We start from the raw sequence: 22,949 nt of genomic DNA, 5'->3' as shown, positions 1-22,949 counted from the left end.
AATGGCATATTACCAGAAATTGAGCTGTGTTGGAGTGGGATGGGGGGCTGTGTTGACCTTGAGGTGGCATTTGATAACTGGACTAGGATTCTAGGAAGGAGGAAACCCAAGAAATGGACTGCGTCTCTTAACTCTGTGAACGCTGTTTCCTCGTTCACTTCCCTTATCTCATGAGATAGTTACAATGATCAGAAAAGACAATGCATGTTGCAGAATTTTAAAACCATGAAAGAGGCTACAGAATATAGATACTGTTCCAGAAGGAACTTGAGAATCAATCCTCATAGCCAGCCTGTTAGCTGGTTCTTTCGATTCCATTCTTTCGATTCCATCACGGAATCTATCTGGCGCACGTGTCTTCCCCCATTGCTCCGCCTGGGATTCCCATGGGCGCCTCCTGACTGCTCTCCTGGCTTCCAGCCTTGCCACTCTAACCCATTCTCCCTGTGGCTGGAAGAGAGGTCTCTATGAACATGTGACTCGAATCCTCCAGTAGCTTTCATTCCATTAGGGTACAATCCACATGTCTTGCCCTGACCTCTAAGGGGTCCTTCCTGATCTCCCACCTCTGCAGGTCCCCAGCCTTCTGCTCCACACCCCCAGCCTTCAGTCCACTTCAGAGCATTGACACACCTGGCTACAAGGTTTTTGTTGTTGTTTTTTAAATTGTCAAATAACATAAAACATATCGTCTTAACCACTTTTAAGTGTACAATTCAATAGTGTTAAGTACATTCACTTTGTTGTACAACCAATCTTCAGAACTCTTTTCATCTTGCAAAGCAAACTCTGTGCCCATTAAATAACCCTCCCATTCCCCTCACTCCCAGCCACTGGTAACCACCATTCTACTTTCTGTGTCTGAATTTGACTAGGCTAGGTAACTCCTATGTTAGTCAAATCATGCAGTATTTGTTCTTTTGTGACTGACGTATTTAACTTAGTCTCATGTCCTTGAGGTCCATCTATGTTGTAGCATGTGTCAAAATTTCCTGTTTTTTAAAGGCTGAATCATCTTCTGTGTGTGTACAGCACATGTTGTTTATTCATTCATCAATCAATGGACACCTGCGTTGCTTCCACCCTTTTGGCTATTGTACTTAATGCTGCTATGGACATGGATGTACAAATATTTTATTGAAATCCGGCCTTCAATTACCCCAACACCCAGACGTGGACTTGCTGAATTATGTGGTAATTCTATTTGTAACGTTCTGAAGAATCATTGTATTGTTTTCTGTAGTGGCTGTACCGTTTTACATTCCCACCAACAATGTACAAGGTTTCCAATTTCTCCACATCCTCACCAACACTTGTTGTATTCTGTTTTTTCCCCCCTATTTTTGTAGCCAGACTAATGGGTGTGAGGAGATAACCTTGCGGTTTTGATTTGCATTTCCCTAATGATGAGTGGCATTGAGTATCTTTTATGTCCTTATTGGCCATTTGTATTTCTTCTTTGGAGAAATGTTTCTTTAAGAACTTTGCCCATTTTTTAATTTGTTTGTTTTTTGTGGTTGAGTTACAGTTCTTTGGCTGCTGGTGTTTAAGTGTATGAGGATTTGGTGTGTCCCCACTAAGCTCCAGGAGGGCAGTGGCTATGCCCATGTGGCTCACTGCCATCTCCCAGTGCCCAGCATGGAGCCCTGTGTGTGGTTTTTCAGCTAATGAAGATGCATGTCTGCAGCTCTCAATGGCAGGGGAACACAAGTCTGTGTTTATTTCTACATTCATTCTAGTTTCAAGAAGGATTTCGGACTATGGTCACATCTCTTTGGAACCCTAGTATTTGGGATCAAGAATGGCAGGTGACCCTCTTAAAGGGCTTTAAAATGGATACTCTAAGGTCTTGTCAGGCACTGTTTCACTGATTTTTGGACTGTGCTTGTTTGGTTGAGTATAAATCCAATTTTGCCCAGTAAGGAGGATCTTGATGATGAAACTGTGTTTAGTTATTTTATAATTTCAAAATATGTGGCCACCTAATTGGTCTCTTTATGAAGAAGGCAAGGAAAATGTAATCCTGGCTTCACACGTGGTAGAGCAGAAAGGCTGGGCTGTGAGTCTCCTCTCCCGCATCTTCATGTCTTCTCCTCGGATCTTCAGTGCCTGACGCCCCATCCTGGATCCCAGCCCTTTGGTCTTCGGTTGCCAAGCCTCATCAGTTCTCTCTCCCTGACAGCCCTCCTTCTTCCTTCCTGTCTCTTCTCCTGCCTTGATTCAGGACCTGTGGTTTCTTACCTGGATCACAGGAACAACTTTCTAACTGGTGTTCTTACCTCCAGGCATGTTCACTGCTGCCAGAGTAAATGTTCCAAAATGCAAATGTCATCATTTTCCTGTTTAATTTGAATTCTTCGATGTTTCCACGTTGGCTTCAGGATAAAGTCCACACCCTTTCACATGGCACACAGGCCATGCATAGCAGCCCGCCACTTGCCACGGTGACCTCCCCTCTGCCCCCAGCACTCCAGCCACAGTCCCTGCATTCTTTGTAAATGCTGCTTTCTCTAGCCAGGATGCCCCCCACCAGCCTTCCCTGCCTGTCCCCGAGTTCCAATGCTGTTCTGTTCACTCTGACCATTGAGCAGTTACCCACATCCTCCATCCTAGCCAGAGTGGGGCCCTTGCCTACTGTGGCTCACCGTGTCTGCCTCTTGGGAGCGCTGCCTGTCTGTAGGGTACATCTGTCTGTCAGTCTCCCTGCTGTACTGTATGTTTTGCAACCAGGGGTGGTGTCTTTTATCTCTATGTTTCAACAGTTAGCTCAGTGCCTCTCATAGAGTAGGTCTTTGTGGAAAGGAAGAGGGAGAGGAAAAAGGAAAGTTTGTCTGATTTCAAAGATCATGTTCTCTCTGTTCTCGCCACCTCCCCCCACCCCCTCACCACTGTCCACTGTTATATTCTGCCAGCCCAGGGTGGCTGAGGTTAGGGTGGACTCCCAGAGTGACCCAATCAGCTTGAATGTGTTCCCTGGCCACCCTGAAACAAACTGAGCCTGGCCTACCTTCTGGTAAATGCATCCCAGCAGTGAGATGACTCATGTGTGTGTGACTCAGAGCGAACGCAGCACAGCTGGAGAGCAGCCATTTGCCTGCGGGGGGGGTGGGGGTTGTAGAGAGCAGCCCAGACCCAGGCACATGGCCACCAGGCTCACGGCCACCAGGCTCACAGCCCTGCAGCCTGCTGCCCACTGACTGGAGCAAGGATGCAGATTCTCCTCTGTCCCTAGGCAGCAATAGCAGAGTTTCACTAGATTTCTATACCTGGGATGTTATCTAATTTATTACTATTAAATCATATTTTAATAGGCCACCATTTATTGCAGACTTACTGTAAATTGTTGGCACTGTTGTCAGCAAATTATCTCATTTGATCCTTACAATAGCCCAACAACAAAAATAATAGCAAGTGCATATATAGCACTTACTATGTGCCAGACACTGTTCTGAGCACTTCACATTTATTAATTCATTTAATTCTCACAATAACCCTACTATGCAGGAAATGTTACGCTCACTTTTCAGATGAGAAAACTGAGGCACGGAAAGGTCACACATGGAGATACCTGTGGGTCACATAGGACAGATACAAACTCAGCAGCCCAGCTTCTGAGTCCACATTTAGCCCCATGCTGTGCTTTCTTGGAAAGCATTAACCATAGTCCCATTTTACAGCCGAGGAAATTGAGGCTTAAAGAGGTTACTCCTTTATCCACAGCCACACAGGGTGTGATAGAGGCAGTGATGGAGATTGGTGGTCTCCAACCCTGGATCCTAACCACTGTGCTCCGATGCTCAGACTCTGGAGATACTATTACCATGATATAGCCATGTACTTGGTTCTCCTTAGCTGCCTCCATTGGTGCTTCCAAGGGCTAAGACCAGAGGGTGGGTAGGATTCTGGGGCAGAAACCTCCTTCCGAGTCTGGAGCTATAGCAAATGGGTAGCATTTGATGGCACATTTTGCTTCCCATCTCCTTTCAGTTTTGGGTCCTGGAGTATTTCCTTCCCTCAGGGATGCTGATGGGACTTTTATTACCTCCACAGACAGTGAGACCGTGCACTACCACTATGGCCCTAAGGACCTGGTCACAATCTTGTTCTACATCTTCATCACCATCATCTTGCATGCTGTGGTTCAGGAGTACATTTTAGATGTAAGTGACATGTCTGGATTCTGAAATCAGAAGCTGGGGAGGTGCCTTGGGGTGGAGGACCTGGCCCTGGAGAAACCGCAGCTCTGCACCTGTTCGTCCTTCAACTTCCTTACACTGCTTGGGCCTATTGCCCGGGCTTCCATCACCGCACTTTGGTTTCTGTTCCCTCTCATAACGTCCTTTAATCAGCATATGGGACAGCAGTGTTTATTACACAGAGAGAAAGCTGTGTGGAGATGGTGTCCTTATGGGTCTGTCGCACATAGAGTAATCGGGGATGTTTTCTTTACACGTAGACTGGAGACACTCATCTTGGCACTTTCTAAAAATGCTTACCTTAGACCAGGCACTGTATGCACACAGTAGGCTTACACCAGATAACTTGGATTATGGCCAGCTGCAGACTTCTAACGATGTTCAACCCTTTTGTGGGAAGAAAACAAGAGTTTGAAAACTGCCCAATATGGATACATTTGTATGTTAATATGAGGGGTTTTCTTTATTCTTTAGAAAATCAGCAAACGGCTTCATCTCTCCAAGGTCAAACACAGCAAGTTCAATGAATCTGGACAGCTGGTCGTCTTTCATCTCACCTCAGTGATTTGGTGCTTCTACGTGGTGGTGACGGTGAGCCTTTCTCAGGACTGCTGCAGGGGGAGAGCTCAGACCAAGGGGCGGTTGCAGCTCTGGGATTGCTCATCAAATGACTGCAAAGGACCCCTTACTCCTTTTCTTTTTCTGTTAAGGGGAGCAAATTTCTTAGAACCTTCTTTGCTTCTTAGAACTGAAACTGTGTCTGCATCCTCATGGTGTTGCAGAGAGAGACCAGATGGTATAGATGCCATTTTATAGCTGGAGAGAGTCATCTTGTTCAACAGTCACCACTTGTTATAGTTATTATACAATATTACGGTAATGATACCATGGAACTATGTAACACTGTATTGTTTTACAAGGCCCTTCTACAAACACTGTCCCATACGATATATTTTATGTTCATTCTGATGCCCATGTTATAGATTGAAGAGTTCCAAGCTCAAATTTTGCAGTATGCTTGTGGTTCTGTGGTTTTGAAGCAGCAAGGATAGCTTGGGGTTGGAGGTAGAGTTCCAAGCCCAGCTTACCCTTTGTGTTACTACGTTGGCCTTCTATAAATGAGGCCAGCCTCACCCTGTCAGCTCATCAAATGCTGTGAGAGTCAATGCCGTTGCAACAAAATGCCTGTAGGACAGACAATTTATCCACCCCTCCTTTCTACATAATAGGACTCTTATTTCAAGTGACCTTTGATACAGCAAATTCCCTCATAGAAAGGAATGTGGAGGCTCCTTTGGAGTTTGCTGTAACAAGACCCTGACTGTCCTGCTAGGAGGTGTTGGGTTGGTACCCACCGCCACCTGGAGCTCTACCTTCCTGTAACCTGGCCCCCGGAGAAATCCATGCCTGGGTCTTGGAAAACTCAGCAACTCTGTGACCTCTGTAAGATTTCCTTCCCGGCCTTCCCCAGATCCCTCACCTTCTTCCTCTTCTCTCAGTGACAGTGATGGGCCCTGCCATCACGAGGAACTCTGTCTCCGGAGCTGAATGTTGAATTCCTATTCTCAAAGCTGGAGTCAACATGTCCTTTTTCTACATTGTTTTTATTCCTATTATCATTTCGTCACAGAACAGCTTTCCTAAGCAGAACACTAGGAATTTTAAATGAGGGGCCCAAGACTTCTGTCCTCTCTGGCAAGGCTACTGTGTTTCACAGTCCCTGGGGCAGATGGACACTGAATTGTGCATCCCTGCTGTTGTGCTGTGCACATAAGTCCCTATACTTCTGGGTTTCAGACCACACCCAGTCCCTTGACGTTCAGTTCATGTCCACCCCTAGAGCCCTAAGCTGCTTTGAAGCAGAGAAGCCTCAAAATACCCAAGATGTTTAACCACTGGTCAGGGGAAGCGTTGCCTCATCTCTGAATCACTTTTATCCTTTCAACTTCGCCCCCAGACATTACACCCTCGCTGTAACACGTGGCGACCAGATTTGGAGGCTGGAGCCAAGTTGCTTAACACTTCTTCCAGGGTGTGAAAGGCTCAACCGCTCTATCTTTGCTGTTCTTCAAGGACTTGAACATGATGCTAATTAGTTTGAGAGCACATAGGTTTTCTTGGGAGGCACATGGCAGTCTTTTATTCTGGGGAGAGCCAGTTCCCCACTCAACATATTCAATAGGCATGGAGACCAGGGGACCATGGAAAGCTCCGGTGACCCCCAACTGGACTCTTCCTAACAGCACTCAACTCCTTGCCCTCCTCCATCGGAACCCTGCTTCCGGGTAGGAACATGGTTGAAGAAGAAGAGAGGTAGTTCTGTAAAAGCCATGAAAACAGCTTGTTTTTTTAAATCATATTTTTCTGTTATGATGCAAATTTTTCGTGACTCTTCTTTCTGTCACTCTTATTTCATCGGCAGTTCCTGCCAGCACTGCCTCCCAACTGCACATTTGGCAATCTGCTACTGGTGTCTAGTGGGCAAAAGCCAGGATGCTGTGGTATAGCCTTTAATGGATGGGACAGCCTCCACAGCAAAGAATTATCTGGCCCTCAGTGTCCATAGTGCCAAGGCCGAGAAACCTTGATGTGTATAGTCCAAGCCACCGTCATCTCTTGCCTGGACACTGAATATCTTTTTTTCTAGAAGGAGACTGTTTCTACTCTTGTACCTTCCCACCCCAATCCATTTCCTGATCAGCCAGATCGATCTTTTTTTTTTTTTTTTTTTGAGATGGAGTTTTGTTCTTTCACCCAGGCTGGAGTACAATGGTATGATCTCGGCTCACTGTAACCTCCGCCTTCCAGTTTCAAGCGATTCTCCTGCCTCAGCCTTCCAAGTAGCTGGGATTACAGGTGCATGCCAACTCACCTGACTAATTTTGTTTTTTTAGTAGAGATGGGGTTTCACCATGTTGGCCAGGCTGGTCTGGAACTCCTGAGCTCGTGATCCACCCGCCTCGGCCTCCCAAAGTGCTGGGATTACAGGCGTGAGCCACTGCACCTGACCTGGATCTTTTAAAACAGGAATAAAACCATATATTCCCGTGCTTAAAAGCCCCCGCCACACTTTCAGTGAAATCATTTTTTCCTCCCCACTCATGTGATCTGGGCCCTGTCAGCCTTGCTGGTCTCATCTCACTGTCTACAACCCCATTTTTATCTCCTCTGCCCTAACATTCCTGGCTGTTCTGCCTCCTGGGTTTTGCACTCGTGGTTTCTCTGCTCAAGGGCTCCATCCCCTGCCATCCTATGGCCAACTCCTTCTTCCCATCCAAGTCTCTGCCTAAATACCATCTCCTTAGAGAACCCCCCATCAATTTGCATTTTCTGCACTGTGCTGGTGCTTTTCTTGTTGGTGTATTCTGTGTCTGTTTCTCCCTCTGCATTCTGAGCTGCTTGCTAGCAGGCACCATGCTGACTACTGTATCCCTGGTACGGTGCTTAGGACGTACTAAGTGCCCACTAAATGTTGGCTGTGAGAATGAGTGAATGAGCTGCAAATGCATCTTCTCTCTCCAGCCTTCAACATTTTTAAAGTAATGAATTGGTTGTTTTAATAAATACCATAAATGATTATTTTTAAAAAGTGGACAATATAGAGAAGTTCACAAAAGGAAATTCTTCCCACCAGAAATAACAGTATTATTTTGGTGTTTGATTGAAACATTTCTCTCGCATATACAGAGGTAGAATAGTGGGAGTGTGGCTGGACCACCAATAATTTTACAGGAATGTCAGCCTCCAACTTTTAATCTACCTTTGCTTGGCTATTCATTGTTCAGGGAAAAAGAAAATAGCACTCCACTGGAGAAAGCAGAATGGGTGGGTGTTGGGTGGATGTTTGGTCTTCCCTGTCTGACTTCTTGCCATATCTGACTTCATATTAGACTTAGCAGAGGGAACGTTCTTAACACTGGTGCTTGCACCAGGACTGGTTTCTACGAACAGACTAGTTGTTTTAGAGCAGATTTTTAGTGCACAGTTGTTTGGATGGTCAAATAGTATAAGATATGTCTGAATCTGCATAGCACTTGCCTGTGCTGTGTATGAATTCTGCTGTTTTTGTGGTTCTGTTTGTTTATCTCCCAAAAGGAAGGCTGCTGGGGGAACAGGAGGGATTGCTCCACCTTGTTGAGGCCTTGCTTAGCTCATGAGTGGACTTGTAGAATCAAAAGAGAACAAAGGATTTCAAAAGCCTCTCCAAACCATCCACTGAGGGCTATCCATGGATGGGATTTGGGGTGGGCTTCAGGGGCTTGTTGGGTCACACTCAGCCCCCTGTGGACTCAGGTGCTTTGCGTGACTAAGCTCAGAGGGTGCCCTAGCCCCAGTCCTCCCTCAGACAGCTGCCTGGACAGAGGTCTGGAAAAGGCTGTTCTCAGAGCAGTGAGTCATTTTTCCTCTGGCTCCCCCTGCTCTCCTCCCTCCACCCCTTTCTTCCTCTAGTCCCAGTGGACTGGACATTCACCAGCAGGCAACATTTTTCTGGGGAGTTTCTTTGCTTGTCGGCTTCAAAGTTCTGACCTCTTTATCTCTAAGTAAGAGGCCAAGCCAAGGAGTGTTCCTGTTTAAAATCACGAGATTGTCTGGGCTTTACATTGCTCTCAGTGCTGCTTTTCTTGGCGAGTGCTTTTTTTTTTTTTTTTTTTTGGCAAAACTTTCTCTCCCACCTCAGTTTCAGAAGTACTGTTTTTCCTGTTAAGTACATTGCTGCTTTCTTTAGGAAGAGACATTCTCACCTCTCTGATGTCACTGGAATGAGGTAGCCTGGGGCAGGTTTGTGCTGACGAAGGCAGGTGTGTGCGTGACAGAGAGGGTGGGTGGAGATGATAGAGGCAGTGTGTTTGAAAGAGCTCACAACTGTCACCACCTCACAACTGTCACTCACACGGCACACCTGAGTACCTCGATTCTTCCACTTGTATTCCTAAATCTGCGCATGACCCAGGGAGGAGAGAGGAGGGCAGTGGTTGTGAGAAGTGAGGCCATGCAGGTTCGAGGTGAGACCGTTTCCTTCTAATCCAGGTGACAGTGACTACAGTAGTATACATGTATCTGATTGGACCTATCAATTAGGTTATTGTGCTCATGGAGGCCCAAGTTTATGGGATTAGGGCTGTGGACTTTACCTGAAGGGCATACTGATAGATCAAAGGGCATTCACTGACTCAAAAGTGATTGGATCAGCCCTCACTTGGAAATACAACTGAAGATCCTAATGGACAATAACCTAGAATGCTTGTTACTCAACCCGATTGGCCTCATTCTGAACACTGCACAACCTCTGCCCTTAATCCCAGTGTGAACATTTGAGATTCCCAGCCTTCTCATCAAAACTACCAGCTCAGTTTATTTTCTGATTTACTGAAACAACCTAGCCTGAAGTTACTAGACCAGAAGGTTCGTGGCCCAACTCAGATTTCAGCTGTGCTACTGAAAAACTCTCTCATTTCAGGAGATCCGTCCTATCTGTTTCTTCATTTTCCTATTTCTAAAATGAGGTCATCCTAATGTAACCTGCTCTGCCTTCTCTGAGTGACAAATAAGAGCCCTTTCTTCAGAAGAGAGAAATTGCCTAAAGCATTCATCATTTGTTCAACCAGCTGCACTACTGTAGTGTCAACTGACTCGTGCTTGTGGTAGATTGTTTCTTCATGCGTTTTGTAATCTTCAATTACAAATTCATCTTTACCAAGGTTTTATCTTTGGGAATCCTGAGATCCTTGGATGAGGGTATGTCCCTAGGGTATCGCTGGCCCACCACACTATTAATACTAATTTCTTAGCTTGGTGGCTTTTGGATCACACAGGCGGTATATTTCAACTCCAAACTCAGAGTGAGCCTGAGGTTGCAGATTTTTAGAATAAATGATTTTGTTTTCACCTTGAGTATGGGCTGAGCAGACATCTTCATTTCCCTGTGTTGGTCAGCAAACACTTTCTAGTCTTTCCTTTCTCTGAGGTTGTGGTCTTACAGAGGGCCTGATCTTATACAAGGGTCTCAGGTTCCACCTCCTAAGGCACCATCTTCTATTCTCACATGGGCATAAAAACCCTGGCCCTGTGAGTAGTGCCTTCTGGGCTGCTACAGTGTCACCTTACTGCTCTACCTTTTAGCCTCCTTCTCCCTTTGGGTCCCAGATGGTTTCCCTTTCTTATTGTGAGCTCAGCTTTGCATTTTAAAGAATATTCATTAGATTTCATCTAGCATTTCTAGATGTTTTGTGATGGGATGGTATTTATGTTACCTCCTCCACCCCATATAAGGTGCTGGGCTAGATGTTAGAATTCTAAAGGTGGGCAAGAAAAGGCCCTAGTGTGAAGGGGCTTGCAAGAGTAATGGAAACAACTGGCAGTAGTGACAGTGTGGTGGATGTCAGAGGTCAGCTGCGTGGTGAGACCTGCAGGGTCCTGCCATGCTTTTTATTCAGTGGGATGTGAAAAGCCCAAGTAGACTCTTCATGTTTCCCGTGGATGGTGATTCTGGAGTTCATTGGCTTATTCATTATAGCAACATTTTCTAAGCGCCTGCATGCCAGGCACAGGGCTAGACCCTGGCACATAAACTATCCCATTCATTTCCAACAATAACTTTATGAGGGTGGATATTTCTATTTCATTTTGCAGATGAGCCAGCTGTGATGTAGGGAGACTAATTAGCTTGCTCAGAGGAGCTAGACTAATTAGCTTGTCAGACTCATCTTCAGATGCAGGTCTTTAGACCTCAGAACACAGCCCTTCCTACTCCAGCTTCAACAACAAAGAAACCAGCCAAGCACTAGGGGTCCCACACAGAGAAGTTCTCTGTTTTCACATTTCCTGTTCCTTCCTCTTTCTGTCAGGTGGGGGCTGGATGCATCCCCGACCCCTGGACCAGTCCCAGGGCCCCAGCAGATCTCACGTCCATATCTCTAAATGGTATCTCTTCTCACCCACTGCAGGAAGGCTACTTAACAAACCCAAGAAGCCTCTGGGAGGACTACCCGCATGTGCACCTCCCGTGAGTATTCTTGTGACTCAGCCCCAGGGAGGAGTGAGCAGGCCCACTGCCTTCCCGTCCCAGAGTGTAGCCAGAACACCATAGGCCCCGCTGACCTGACGAGCAGATCATGCCCTGAGCCTATTGTGGATGATAGACTTGTTTGGAAGCCACTGCTTCTCAGCATGCTTGACCGGAGAATCCCAGATGAAAGGCCATTTGTGCTGGCTCCCATCACGGAGGTGTCTCAACTGCACAAGACAGATAGAAAGGTGGAACATCTCCCTCCATAACGTCCCCTGACATCCACAGAGCGTCTTTCCTTGCGGCCTGCCATGGCTGGTGCTCCAACAGAGCCAGCGTCCTCTGCCTCTTAAAATGCTTCCAAGAGAGCAGTTTACCCCAAGGGCAATACCTGGGCCCTCAGGAGGCTATCCTTTGCCTTTCCTGAGATCTTTGTTTTTTTGTTTGTTTTTGAGACAGAATTTTGCTCCTGTTGCCCAGGCTGGAGTGCAGGGGTGCAATCTCAGCTCACTGCAACCTCCCCTTCCCGGGTTCAAGCTGTTCTCCTGCTTCAGCCTCCCAAGTAGCTGGGACTACAGTCAAGTGCCACCATGCCCAGCTAAATTTTGTATTTTTAGCAGAGACAGCGTTTCACCGTGTTGGCCAGGCTGGTCTCAAACTCCTGACTTCAGGTGGTCTACCCGCCTCGGCCTCCCGAAGTGCCAGGATTACAGGCATGAGCCACCATGCCCAGCTGCCTTTCCCGAGACCTTTAAGAGCAACAATAGCAAAGGACGTAGGGCTGAGTTAGACCTTTCCCTTGCTACTTAGAGCCATTCGTTGTTCAGTGTATTTGTTGGTCTTCATCTCCATCAACAGTGCTCTGTAATCTGCTCCCTTTTCAAGGCTGAAGGATTCCTCCTTCTCTACACTCTTTTAATCATGTTTGTTTCTTTCTATGGACTTTCCATGTCCCTTTAAGTGGTCTTGTATGTGGAACAAGGGCGCGGGCCAGCAGAGAAGCCAGGGTCCCAGGCTCAGGGGGCTGCGGTCACCCGCCTTACTCCCTTGCTCCTGGACCAGCTCCTCACAGACAGAATCTCGGCCCATGCTTTTCCCTCCCATGCCTGGCCAGCGCCTGCAGGGATACTTTTCTCAGTCCTGCCCGTGTGACTTGCCCCCTTGTCTCCAGCTTCCAGGTGAAGTTTTTCTACCTATGCCAGCTGGCCTACTGGCTGCATGCACTTCCTGAGCTATACTTCCAGAAGGTACGGAAGGTGAGTGCTCGCTTCTCCCCCTTCTTGGAGACCATTCATTCACCACTCCTCTCCTGCTATTCCCATTGGTGCCTCCCTTCCTTTCCTCCAGAAGCGTGGAGTGTTGGGTGGTGATAGGAATATGTTGGGGGTTGAGCAGCATGCTGAGTCAGCTCTTGGAGAAGCGCCATGTAGGCCCCCATGGGTGTTGGCCACCAGTGTCAGTTTCTTGCCTGCCACTTCCACCAGACATACGGCTTTGGAGGAAACCTAACTCTGATCTTCTAGATGTCAAAGGAGAGGTCTTTGCCATTTCTGTGTTTTTATTTTTGCTTTTTATAATTTCCTTCTGAATTATTTCCAAGAGCCTTCTTCCCCAGTCCCTGTCTCTTCTTTCTCAATCCAAACCTTGCCTTCTGACACTAGACCCAAGGCTGCTGAAATTGGGAATGGACCTGACTACCCTTGGAATTTCAGCAGCCTGATGCAGTGGGACTGTGGGACTCATGGGACAGGTGGGACATGGGAGTGTGTGTTAAAGTAGCCAGAGGGGCCTGGCCCTCTCTCATCCCCCTTGCACTCCCCTTGCTCATTTTTTTGAATCTTTAGTTGGGGAATTAGCAAATTTACGATATGCTTCTCTTGTTTCCAGGAGGAAATTCCCCGCCAGCTCCAGTATATCTGCCTGTACCTGGTGCACATAGCTGGAGCATACCTCTTAAAGTGAGTGAGACCATGGAGCCAGCCAGATTGCCTTGCCTTTTATGTCCATGCATCTATCCACACAGTCATATAATTATCAGGCCTTTATCGACACCCTCTGTGTGCCTAGCAGCATGCTAAGACTTGGCAATACAAAGATGATCATGGAAGATTCTTTATCTTCAGTGATTCATTCTAGCCTGAAGAGACAGTCATAGACATAGATAAGGACAGTTTAGTGTGATGAGCCCCACAACACGGTATGTATCATCTGCTCTGCAACCCAGAATAAGACCCTCAACAGAGAAAGCCAGAAGACTTCCAATGGATGTTGGCCGTAGAACCATGACTTTGCCGCTTGAAGGCCTCCCAAAGCTGGGCTCTTGCGTCACGCATCCGGTGCAAACACTCCTGGAGCGCGCAGCCCTGGAATTCCCTTCCCTTTGATTTGTAATGAGATGGAGACTAGGTCTCCATTGGTTGTTCTAGAAGCAGAAAGAGTTGCTATAATGTTTTTGAGAGCTTCTTTTATCAAAAGAATGATATTGATGTTATTAAGCTATGTCATTGACAATTTGGACTTTTGCTGAGCTTTATCCATGCAGTAAAGGAGAACGCCCTGCACTTTCTCTAGGCTGGCACTTAGAGTGGCACTCAGACAGCTCACCGCATGGAACTTTTTGCAGAGGTGCCTGGAAATCCCGAGACGCGTTGTCTCCTAGGTCCTTGCAGCAGGCATCCTGTGCGAATGACTGACTTGGATTAGTAAGATTCAGGCAGGGAGGGAGCTTTCAAATTCTGTCTCCTGTCTCTGGAGGCCTGTAGCAGCATCTTTTCCTGGATGGGTCTTTGAGGGCTGAAGGCTGTATGGTGATGCCAGCTCTGCCCTGGTGTTGGATGCTCATGTGTCACATGCATAGTGGGTCTGAGAAGTCAGTCTGCACTGTCACCGCAGCAGTAGCAAAGAGCGGGGAGAATGTACAAACAGAACCACACAGAAGGAGCACTTTCTGCTTCTTTATGTACCTTGGAGCTGTGAAGACTTGGACAACGGAAAGTCAGACAAGAACACTTTATATTTCTATACTCAGAGCTCAGCAAATGTGTCCTGAGCACCTTTTATGTACTTGGTTCCAGCCTAGGGGATGAGTGCAAGGTGCTGAGCACTGTGAAGGGCTGTGCCAGGGTTGCTGTGGGAGCAGGCAAGGGTGTCTGACCAAGACAGGACAGCTGAAAGGCCAGGGGGTCGGTATTAGGAAAAACGTCTTAAAGGTGTGACAGCTGAACTGAATCCTAAAGGATGGGGCAGAGCCACCCAGGGAAAGTGGGAGTGAGTGGAAAACAGAGCCCAGCCAGGCACGGGACAGCCTGAGCCAAGATGCGACAGCCTCTGCTCCATGTGGCATCTTGGAGGGAATGTAAGGCTAGTCTTTTTCCCCCCAGCCTGAGCCGCCTGGGTCTGATCTTGCTGCTGCTGCAGTACTCAACTGAGTTCCTCTTCCACATGGCTCGACTCTTCTACTTTGCAGATGAAAACAATGAGAAACTGTAAGTGGGGCTGCTGGAGGCTGGTCTGCTCAGAGGCCTGAGCAGGGCTTCCCCCTGAGGCCTGGATGGGTGGAGGGTCCCTCCCTGGGTGCACACTGCCCGCTTACCTGCAGGCGGTGCCCTCATGTTTTTTTTCTAGAACATCTGACTTTAGATACCTCATTCCTCAAGCACTTTCCCCAGCCACCCTTGAATCCTCTTTCCACTTGGGGTCTCTTCTGGAGAAGAGAGTAAATGTTCCTTCAAGGGCTCTAAAGACTGACATCCCTCTTCTGCCTCTGTGAGCAGGTTCAGTGCCTGGGCTGCTGTTTTTGGGGTTACCCGCCTCTTCATCCTCACCCTTGCCGTGCTGGCCATCGGCTTTGGATTGGCTCGCATGGAAAACCAGGCATTTGACCCTGAGAAAGGGAACTTCAACACTTTGTTTTGCAGGTGAGTCGGGCAGAAGTCCAAGGTGATAAGCCAGGGCTTCCTGGGTACCACAAGGGGCCTGCTGAACTTGACACAGCCTCTGCAGAAGGTCTGGAGGCAGCAGACCCCTTTAGTCTCCCGCATGTTATTTAGCTGGAAATCTCTGGATATCAGGCCTGAGGGAAGAAGAGATAGTAGCTTCTGTTTCCATCCAAACCATCTTCACCCCCTGGCCCTGGTTTGCTGAGACTGCAGTCCAAATAGGAATCCCTCACACTTGCCTGGCACTTCGTGGCACATAGAGGCATCACACCCAGTCTCTCAGTTGATATCGTTCTCCCCTTCTTCTGTGTGGGTGCTAAAACCATGTGCTCAATGGCTTGGCCAGTGGCCTTCAGTACCCGTGAGAAGGCAGTGAGGAAGCCACTGTTTCTCAGATCTCCTAGGCCCAGGAGATTGATTTGTCCAGAGTTGCTCCACTTTTAAGTAACATGCTAAATGAGAAGCCACTATTCCAGAAATTCATTTAAATTCTACCAATATTTGTGGAGCTTACATTAGTCATGTTCTGTGTGATGGGTGCAAAAGAGACACACGGAGCCCTCCCTCAGCATGTGAGTAGCGTGATTGTAGAGTTGGCTGTACGTCCATCACCACTTCCTTCCCTTCTCCCTGACACGTGTGACATGTCCTGGATCAGAGACTGACTGAAGCACGCACTCTTCCTGGTGATAGTAGCAGTATTGGAGAGGGCCGCAATAAAGGTGGAGGTGATGAGCCATGGGAACTGCAGGGCCCCCATCCCCGGTTCTCCCCAGGACTACCCAGCCCCAAGGCTGTGAGCCCAAGCCCCAGCCTAAGCCCACCCCTCTGCCCCGCTGCAGGCTCTGCGTGCTGCTGCTGGTGTGTGCCGCCCAGGCCTGGCTCATGTGGCGCTTCATCCACTCCCAGCTGCGGCACTGGCGGGAATACTGGAATGAGCAGAGTACAAAACGGAGAGTCCCAGCTACACCCAGACTACCAGCCAGGCTCATCAAGAGGGAATCTGGTGAGTGCCAGGGCCCTTGGCAGAGAATGGAGCCAGGGAAGTCTGTCTGGGATGGGTAGGAGGAGCCAAGGCGATGGGCTTCTTGGGCGCTCCCCAGACCAGACCTGCCAGCTTCTCCTTCCTCAGGGCTGGGGCTCCTAGCTCCCGGACTAGCACGTGGCTGGGCTTGGGCCAGGGACAGACTGTGGATGGGGCTGGCCCTAACTAGGCTGGGAGCCCTGGCCACTGTGGGGCAGGGCAGTGGCTGGGTGGGGAACTCTGGCAGGAAGCGTGTCCTCAGGGTGGCTTCTGGACCCCAGCCAAGTGCTGCTGCTGCCGCCGCCCATTCTCGGTGCCGGACGGCGGCTATGTCCTCACCTGCCCTTTTGCTCTACATTTCAGCCTGCCCTTGCCTCCCAGCTTGCTGGATCCTCCTGTCTCCAGCAGTGACTCACAGTGACACAGTGCTAGGTGGGGGGCAGGGGTGGGACACCCCCCTCTCCTTTGGCCCTGCACGCACTCCAGTCATCACCCACGTTCAGCAGGTCTCCAGGCCCTGCCAGCCATGCACGTTCTGCCCAGCCTGGGGGCCTGTCTGCACCAGGCGCTGCTTTCTGACTCACCTGCTTTTCTCCAGGCGGCCACCTGCTTGGCAAAGGTTCATGTGTTTGAACCAGACACGCGTGCAGCTGGGTGTGTCACAGAGTCAGGCCTGGCTGGCGGGGGAAGCATGGAGCATAAGACTGCAGCTAGTACCTCTGACTTTGAGCAGGCACATAGAGGTATTTTGAACAATAGAAAGAGCAGTTTTTCTGCCAGAGCAGTGTCAGGCATCCTCCCGAGGCCTTATTCCTGCAGCCTCTCGTCTCCCTCCCTTCACTTGCCACTGCTCCTGGGAGTTCTTGCTGAATTGGAAATGGGCTGACACCTTGCAGGGGCCTGAGAGGAACTGAGGACAGTGGGACTGGGACAGCATCTAAGTGATTCCGGCGCGTATCTAGCCCTGGTCTCAGGCTTGGGCTGGCTGGCCTCTTGCTGTTGCTGAGTTACCGTGTGTCATCCCAGGCCCCTCTTGCTAAAGGGCAGTCATCAGAGACCAAGCCTCTCAGACAGGGCCCTGGGGAAGACAGGATCCCCCTGGGAGCTGTCTGCTGTGTGCGGCTGCAGCCCGCACCCCTTTGGTGCATCCACATGTAGCAGCAGGGCTACCCGGTCCCCTTCCTTGGCCTGGCCCCACCCTCCCCTCTCCTACCTTAGTTCCAGCAGAAACACCATGTATGCTTGTCTCTCTCCACTTCCCAGGTTACCATGAAAATGGAGTGGTGAAGGCAGAGAACGGAACCTCCCCACGGACTAAGAAACTCAAGTCTCCCTAAGGCCAAAGTGCTAAGAACAGGAATCCTCTTGGTGGGGGCCCAGCAGGGCATGAGGAGCCCAGGCCCCCTCCCTCCCTCCTCCTTCCTGCCTGTGATGCTCCGTCTCAAACAGCCAAAACCTGTCTTTCAATGGGGGGGTTTTCTCTTTCTTTCTTCTTGGCTTTCTCTTCTGCCACAAACCATTCTCAATAAAGCCAAAAAACTTTCTCTTTCTCCCCTCAGGCCACCTCCTGTCTTCACCCCTGTCCCGTGCTGGCTTTTCCAGAAGCCCAGGTTCCCATGGCTGTCATCTTTCTGCTTGCCTCTGTCTCTCCCCTCACGGCTGCTTTTTCTTTTTACTTCCTAATTTCACCTTATCTTGCCATTTTTCTGTCTGATTTTTACAATGGGAGGGGAGCTAAGATTGCAGTCCTGTTTGTCGGTCCCCCAGGGCCTGCCGGTCAGAAGCCCAGGGCCGGTAGCAGGCCCTCGGTGGTCCGCGTGTGGATGGGCAAGAAGCGGTGAGCACGGCCCTCTCGGATCATAGTCTCCTTGGTGCTGATTAACTGACGAGAGAGCTGATTCCAGCCCTGCACGCACCATCTTGAGGCACAGCAGCCACTGCTCATTGTATGTGCCAAGGCATTTGGCTTTGGGACGTGACAACTCAATCCAGAAGGATGGTGTGAACTCAGTTGGGTCCCGTGACTCAAGCGCTTACCAGTGGCTGACTGCGGATGGGAAGCCAGCCTGCTGTCACTGTGTGGGGGAGGTGCCGAAGGAGGATGAGTCTTCCCACTGCTTAGAGCCAGAGCAGAGCAAACTGCGCAGCAGGCTCTTCCAGAAAGGTAATGGTGGCAGAACCCACGGAGGAGTCGACCCAGGCCTTTTTCCAGCAGTCCCAGCCGCCGTTGCTTTTTCAGCCATTCACAAGCATTCAAAACCAAACCAAACAGCAGTTCACAAACCTGCCTGAGATATGCTGGTCCTCACCTGCAGAGCCAGCCAGCCCTGTCAGGGGCCAAACTTATTACCTTGACTTCATCTCTAGCTGCAGAAACACTAAGGCTCAAGGGCTTCAGCCCCATGCTGGTCACTTAGACCACTGTCCATCTGGCCACCCTTGTTGAGAGTTCTTTGGAATTGTCGTTTGTTGAGCACAGCTACAGCATTTTAGACTGCATGAAACCATGACTGACTGAGAATCACTCTCTGGGTAGATAATAGGTGCCTTTCTGGCCCCTTCTCTCACAGATTCTTTCCTCTCCCTTCCACCTACAGACAAGGCCTCCAAGTCCTTATGGTGCCTTGTGAGGACTTTTAGAAGGGGCGTTCAGCTTTAAAATGGTCCCAATTAAGGCCAGGCGTGGTGGCTCATGCCTGTAATCCCAGCACTTTGGGAGGCTAAGGCAGGTGGATCACTGAGGTCAGGAGTTCAAGACCAGCCTGACCAACATGATGAAACCCTGTCTCTACTAAAAATACAAAAAATTAGCCAGGCGTGGTGGTGGACATCTGTAATCCCAGCTACTCAGGAGGCTGAGGCAGGAGAATTACTTGAACCTGAGAGGTGGATGTTGCAGTGAGCGGAGATCGCACCGTTGCACTCCAGCCTGAGCAACAAGAGTGAAACTCCATCTAAAACAAAACAAAACAAAACAAAACAAAACAAAACAAAACAAAACAAAAAGGTCCTAATTAAGAACCTCTGAACTCTGTCCTGAGATGAAGTGCAGTAGTTTTTTGTAGGTGCAGGAATAGTAGTGTCATTTGGTATACTGATCCTTTCTGACCTTACAGTAGAAACCAAACCTTGGATTTTATTCAGAAAAGGAGAAATGGGTCTTTTCATCAAGGCAACTCCCTCTTCTCCAAGTCATTTACATCACAGATAAATTTTAACCTCCCAGTAACTGAAGGATTTGTTTCCTACCATCATTGGAGAGCTTCATCTCTCTCCACGATAAGGTTGCAGAAATGGGAAGAACTACCTATGGTTGCTTTTGATTTCCCTTAGGAAGTGAGACTGTGTTTGAAAATACGCATTTCCCCCATTTCTCTGTCTCCTTTCCTGACATTTCTCTGGGCTGCACAGCAGAACCATTGGTAAAAGGGCGGTTTGGTATCAACACAGCAGACCTGATCTGGGATCCCTTAACCATTTCAGTCAAACAGCCCTGACCTAGGCTGTAGTTGAGTTCAGGCTCCCCACCTTGCCTGGGAACTGCAAATGGAGTGTTCAGCCAGCAGCCTCCTAAACCCACCTTCTTCCCCCATTAGCCTAGAACACCCATTCTGCGTGCTCTCCAGGCTGTGTCATTGGAAGGGCTTCACATGCAGGAGGCCTCCCTCAGGCGAGCCCAGGTTAAACTGTTGAGTTGTGCCTTCAACAAATATGTATGGCGTGCTTGGATGTGCCAGGTGCCTGCATTGTGCCAGATGCAGGTGAGGTAGTGAGGAGCAGAGCAGCTGAAGTCTTACCATCAAGCAGCCTTCATTCTCATGCATGCAGGTTTCCCTTGCTCTGTCCCAAACACTTGTGTGCCAGAGACGCCACAACTTCATGTCCCCTGTCTCTTGGAAGCTCCCCATGCTCCCAGTGCTCCCAGTGTATCATACCTTGGATGTGGTACCACCAGCCCAGTGGCCGTGGTCAACTTAGGCTCTCTTCCTCAGTGGACAAGGGTGTGTTTAGGGTTTATTTTATGTAAAACAAAAAAACTCTGAGACCATGAGTGGGGCTGGCTTCTTGCCAGCCTGGGCTTCAGGGATGTTTGCTGGGGGGCTGATTAGAGGGTAGTTGTAGGGTACTTTGTCACCCCCTCCCCACCAGCCTCCCTGATGTGTTTATTTCATAGCAGAGCCAAGTCTTTGGCAGATTGACACAAACTGTGTTGCCAGAGCTGAAATAATTCCACTTCATCCTATGAGCTTGTTGGACTAGCTTGTTCTAATTTTGGCCACTTTGGCTTTTTTCTTCAGTTTTATGCATTCTCTCCTGACCCAAAGTGCCAAGCCATTTGTGAAGGCTCTGCCAGACACCTCCAAGCTTGAGAGCGCAGCACCATGCACTAAGAGCAGGAGAAAAGACATAACCTACCTCAGCAATTGTGGCCTCTCAACAGCCCTGGCTAGCTTGTATTTGTGGGGAAGCCAACAGACGCAGTGGGAGGGCAGGGAGGTGGCGCTGGTGGACCAAGGATCCGTGCTGCCAGTTCCCCCTCCTTGGAGGTGCAGTGATGGGAGTTATTTTTGCCATCTGGGCTCTGATAGCTACACTATTAATAAATTGCATGTGCTCCTTTTGAAGGTAGGGGATGGTTCTGGGTGAAAGGGGAGCAGACTGAACCAGGAGGGGAGCTGCCCCTCCCTTTTGAGTCAATTCTAATCCTATGTGTGTCTGGACCCAGACCAAAATGGTTGCTGAGACACTTGTCTGTCCGTGTCCCAAGGCATAATTTCCCAACATTTAAGAAACTCCGGTAGACACCTCTTCCCTGGCCACCTTCACAGATGCTTCTCTTGACCGGAAACCGTGGGACCCTAAGAATTCCTGAAGCTTGGGGTGGGTGTGTGCTTCTGGGGTCTCTTTCAGGACCTCCTTCCCTAGTACCCCTTGACCTTTTTTCCTAAGCAGCTAATAAGGGGTTGGGTGATAGAATCCCAAGATTCCACAATGAAAATCTTCCATGGATGCTTTAATCGAAAATGGGTTGCCGACCCCCTTGTTCCTAAAGGCTTCGGCTTGGGTTTCCTTTGTATGCTTCAGCCTTCCTAGTTGGTTTTTCCTAGGCCCAACATGAGAGGTAGGGAGGTCTGCACGTAATTAATTATCTCGCCTAAGGGCCTCTGGCACAAATGCACAGACTTCAATTCTTGATGTTCTAAAGCCTTTGTCCTCTAACAGAGGGAGCGCTGAAAGCTTGTGAGTGAAGTCGGTGGAGTGGTCTTCCTCTGCCTTCCGAGCTAATGGCTCTTTTCCTCAGGAATAGACTTTAGGGATTATTGCAGGATTAGTCGTTGTCAGATGACTGGAAAACCTAAATAAGATCCCTCTCCAGCCCAAGGTTGCCCCAGTGAGGAAGACTACCAACTTCTCACTACCCCACTTCTCCCATGAGTGTTAGCTTCACCTCACAAAGGCTGAAGACCAGTTCCCCCAGTGAGAGCTGCCTCACTCTTACTGAGTTCCCTGGATGAGCAGAGCCATGAAGAAGAGGGTTGGGATTTGTACCCTCCAGGTAGCCTTCCGTGCTCAGCAACCCTGAAGAGTTTTGGTCCCAAGCAGATAGTGAGTGAGTGAGTGTGTGTGTGTGTGTGTGTGTGTGTGTGTGAATAAGTGCCTTACTTTGCTATGTGGTTTTCACTTGTACTCTGTGGCCAGCCCCTAGCTGCCAGGGCTCTAGGGCTGTTTGTCACAAGCAGCCAAGGACACCATACCTCAGTAGAGTTAAATATAAAAGGGACACAGATTGTGACAGTTTTGCCTCATTTGTTTCAAACTTGCTGCCCAGCATTAGGGTCTGTGGTGTGTTCTCTGTTTTGTTTTGGTTTCTCCCTTGTGTCAGTTCTCTTCTGGCCCAGCTGGGTGGCTGTGGAAGTCAGTGAGGTGGCCCAACCACAAGCATACCTATTACGGGAAGCCCAGAGCTTCCAGCTCCCACCTTGAAAACTTCCCTCTGGCCCCACATAGCAAGCCCTGCTTCTCCGCTTCTCCATTATTTTCTCCACCCCTAGATTTCTTTTTAAAGGCACGCTTACCATAACCTCTTGGTCTGTTTCACTTCCCATTCAATCCAAAGTTTATATGATAAAGGTGTTTACTTTTACTTCCCAGTCTCAAGTGCTAACACATACATGTCTATTGCAGAACTGTTCGAGCTCTTAATTCAGTGTTACCTTGTGTTAGTCGCAGCAACCCTCTTGCCTGCCCACCTTTTTCTCGCTCTTCCGGGTTGTGCAATAACTCTCCCCGCCAGTGGTCCTTTCCACAGCCTTTCTGTCCCTTAAAACGCCCTGCAACTGGGGGAGAAATGGGACCCGTGGGAGGGGTAGTCATCATCCCTTATAGAAGAAGTAGTAGTCGCTTTCCTTTTGTTGCCGTCATTCTCGTGGTCCTGGGTGGGTTTCTGTGGCACTCTCGTGGAACATGTAGCATCATCTTAGAAGTCTATTATTAAAAAAATCTGTTGAAGAGGAAAAAACCATCCTCATGATGGGGCTCAAGTCATTGTCCAGGAATAAGATCTGTTGTGGTGCCCATGACATCACCGTCACTCTGCCTTAAAGCATTCCAGAGCTTCTTGTTCATGGGGAGAGGAAGGATATTTTGCCAAGCAGCAGCCACAGGTGAGTAGCCCTGTTCACCTGATAGGCTCTGGCTGTGACAGTAAATACAATACCACCGTTTCCTTGGGTGCAGATTTGAGTGTTCATGTGATGAGACTGTAAACCTCACTTTTCAGTTCC

At 48.9% G+C, this 22,949-nt stretch overlaps 1 protein-coding gene across 1 annotated transcript in view; it reads left to right on the top strand.

Annotated features, from left to right (window-relative positions):
- TRAM2 (translocation associated membrane protein 2) overlaps positions 1 to 17,719 on the top strand; it is a 72,752-nt gene extending 55,033 nt beyond the window's left edge. Inside the window, exons 3-11 of the mRNA XM_017542858.2 lie at positions 4,051 to 4,160; positions 4,671 to 4,787; positions 11,141 to 11,199; positions 12,374 to 12,458; positions 13,090 to 13,160; positions 14,583 to 14,687; positions 14,976 to 15,119; positions 15,983 to 16,146; positions 17,428 to 17,719. Of these exons, the coding sequence (XP_017398347.1) occupies positions 4,051 to 4,160; positions 4,671 to 4,787; positions 11,141 to 11,199; positions 12,374 to 12,458; positions 13,090 to 13,160; positions 14,583 to 14,687; positions 14,976 to 15,119; positions 15,983 to 16,146; positions 17,428 to 17,501 (929 nt within the window). The 3' untranslated portion in view covers positions 17,502 to 17,719. The remainder of the gene's footprint in view (positions 1 to 4,050; positions 4,161 to 4,670; positions 4,788 to 11,140; positions 11,200 to 12,373; positions 12,459 to 13,089; positions 13,161 to 14,582; positions 14,688 to 14,975; positions 15,120 to 15,982; positions 16,147 to 17,427) is intronic.
- Positions 17,720 to 22,949: the final 5,230 nt, after the last annotated feature.

Source organism: Cebus imitator, unplaced genomic scaffold (genome assembly GCF_001604975.1).
Source record: "Cebus imitator isolate Cc_AM_T3 unplaced genomic scaffold, Cebus_imitator-1.0 Scaffold148, whole genome shotgun sequence".
NCBI lineage: Eukaryota > Metazoa > Chordata > Mammalia > Primates > Cebidae > Cebus > Cebus imitator.
The sequence above is the reverse complement of the archived record's forward strand: the minus strand, read 5'-3'. Positions and strand labels throughout refer to the sequence as shown.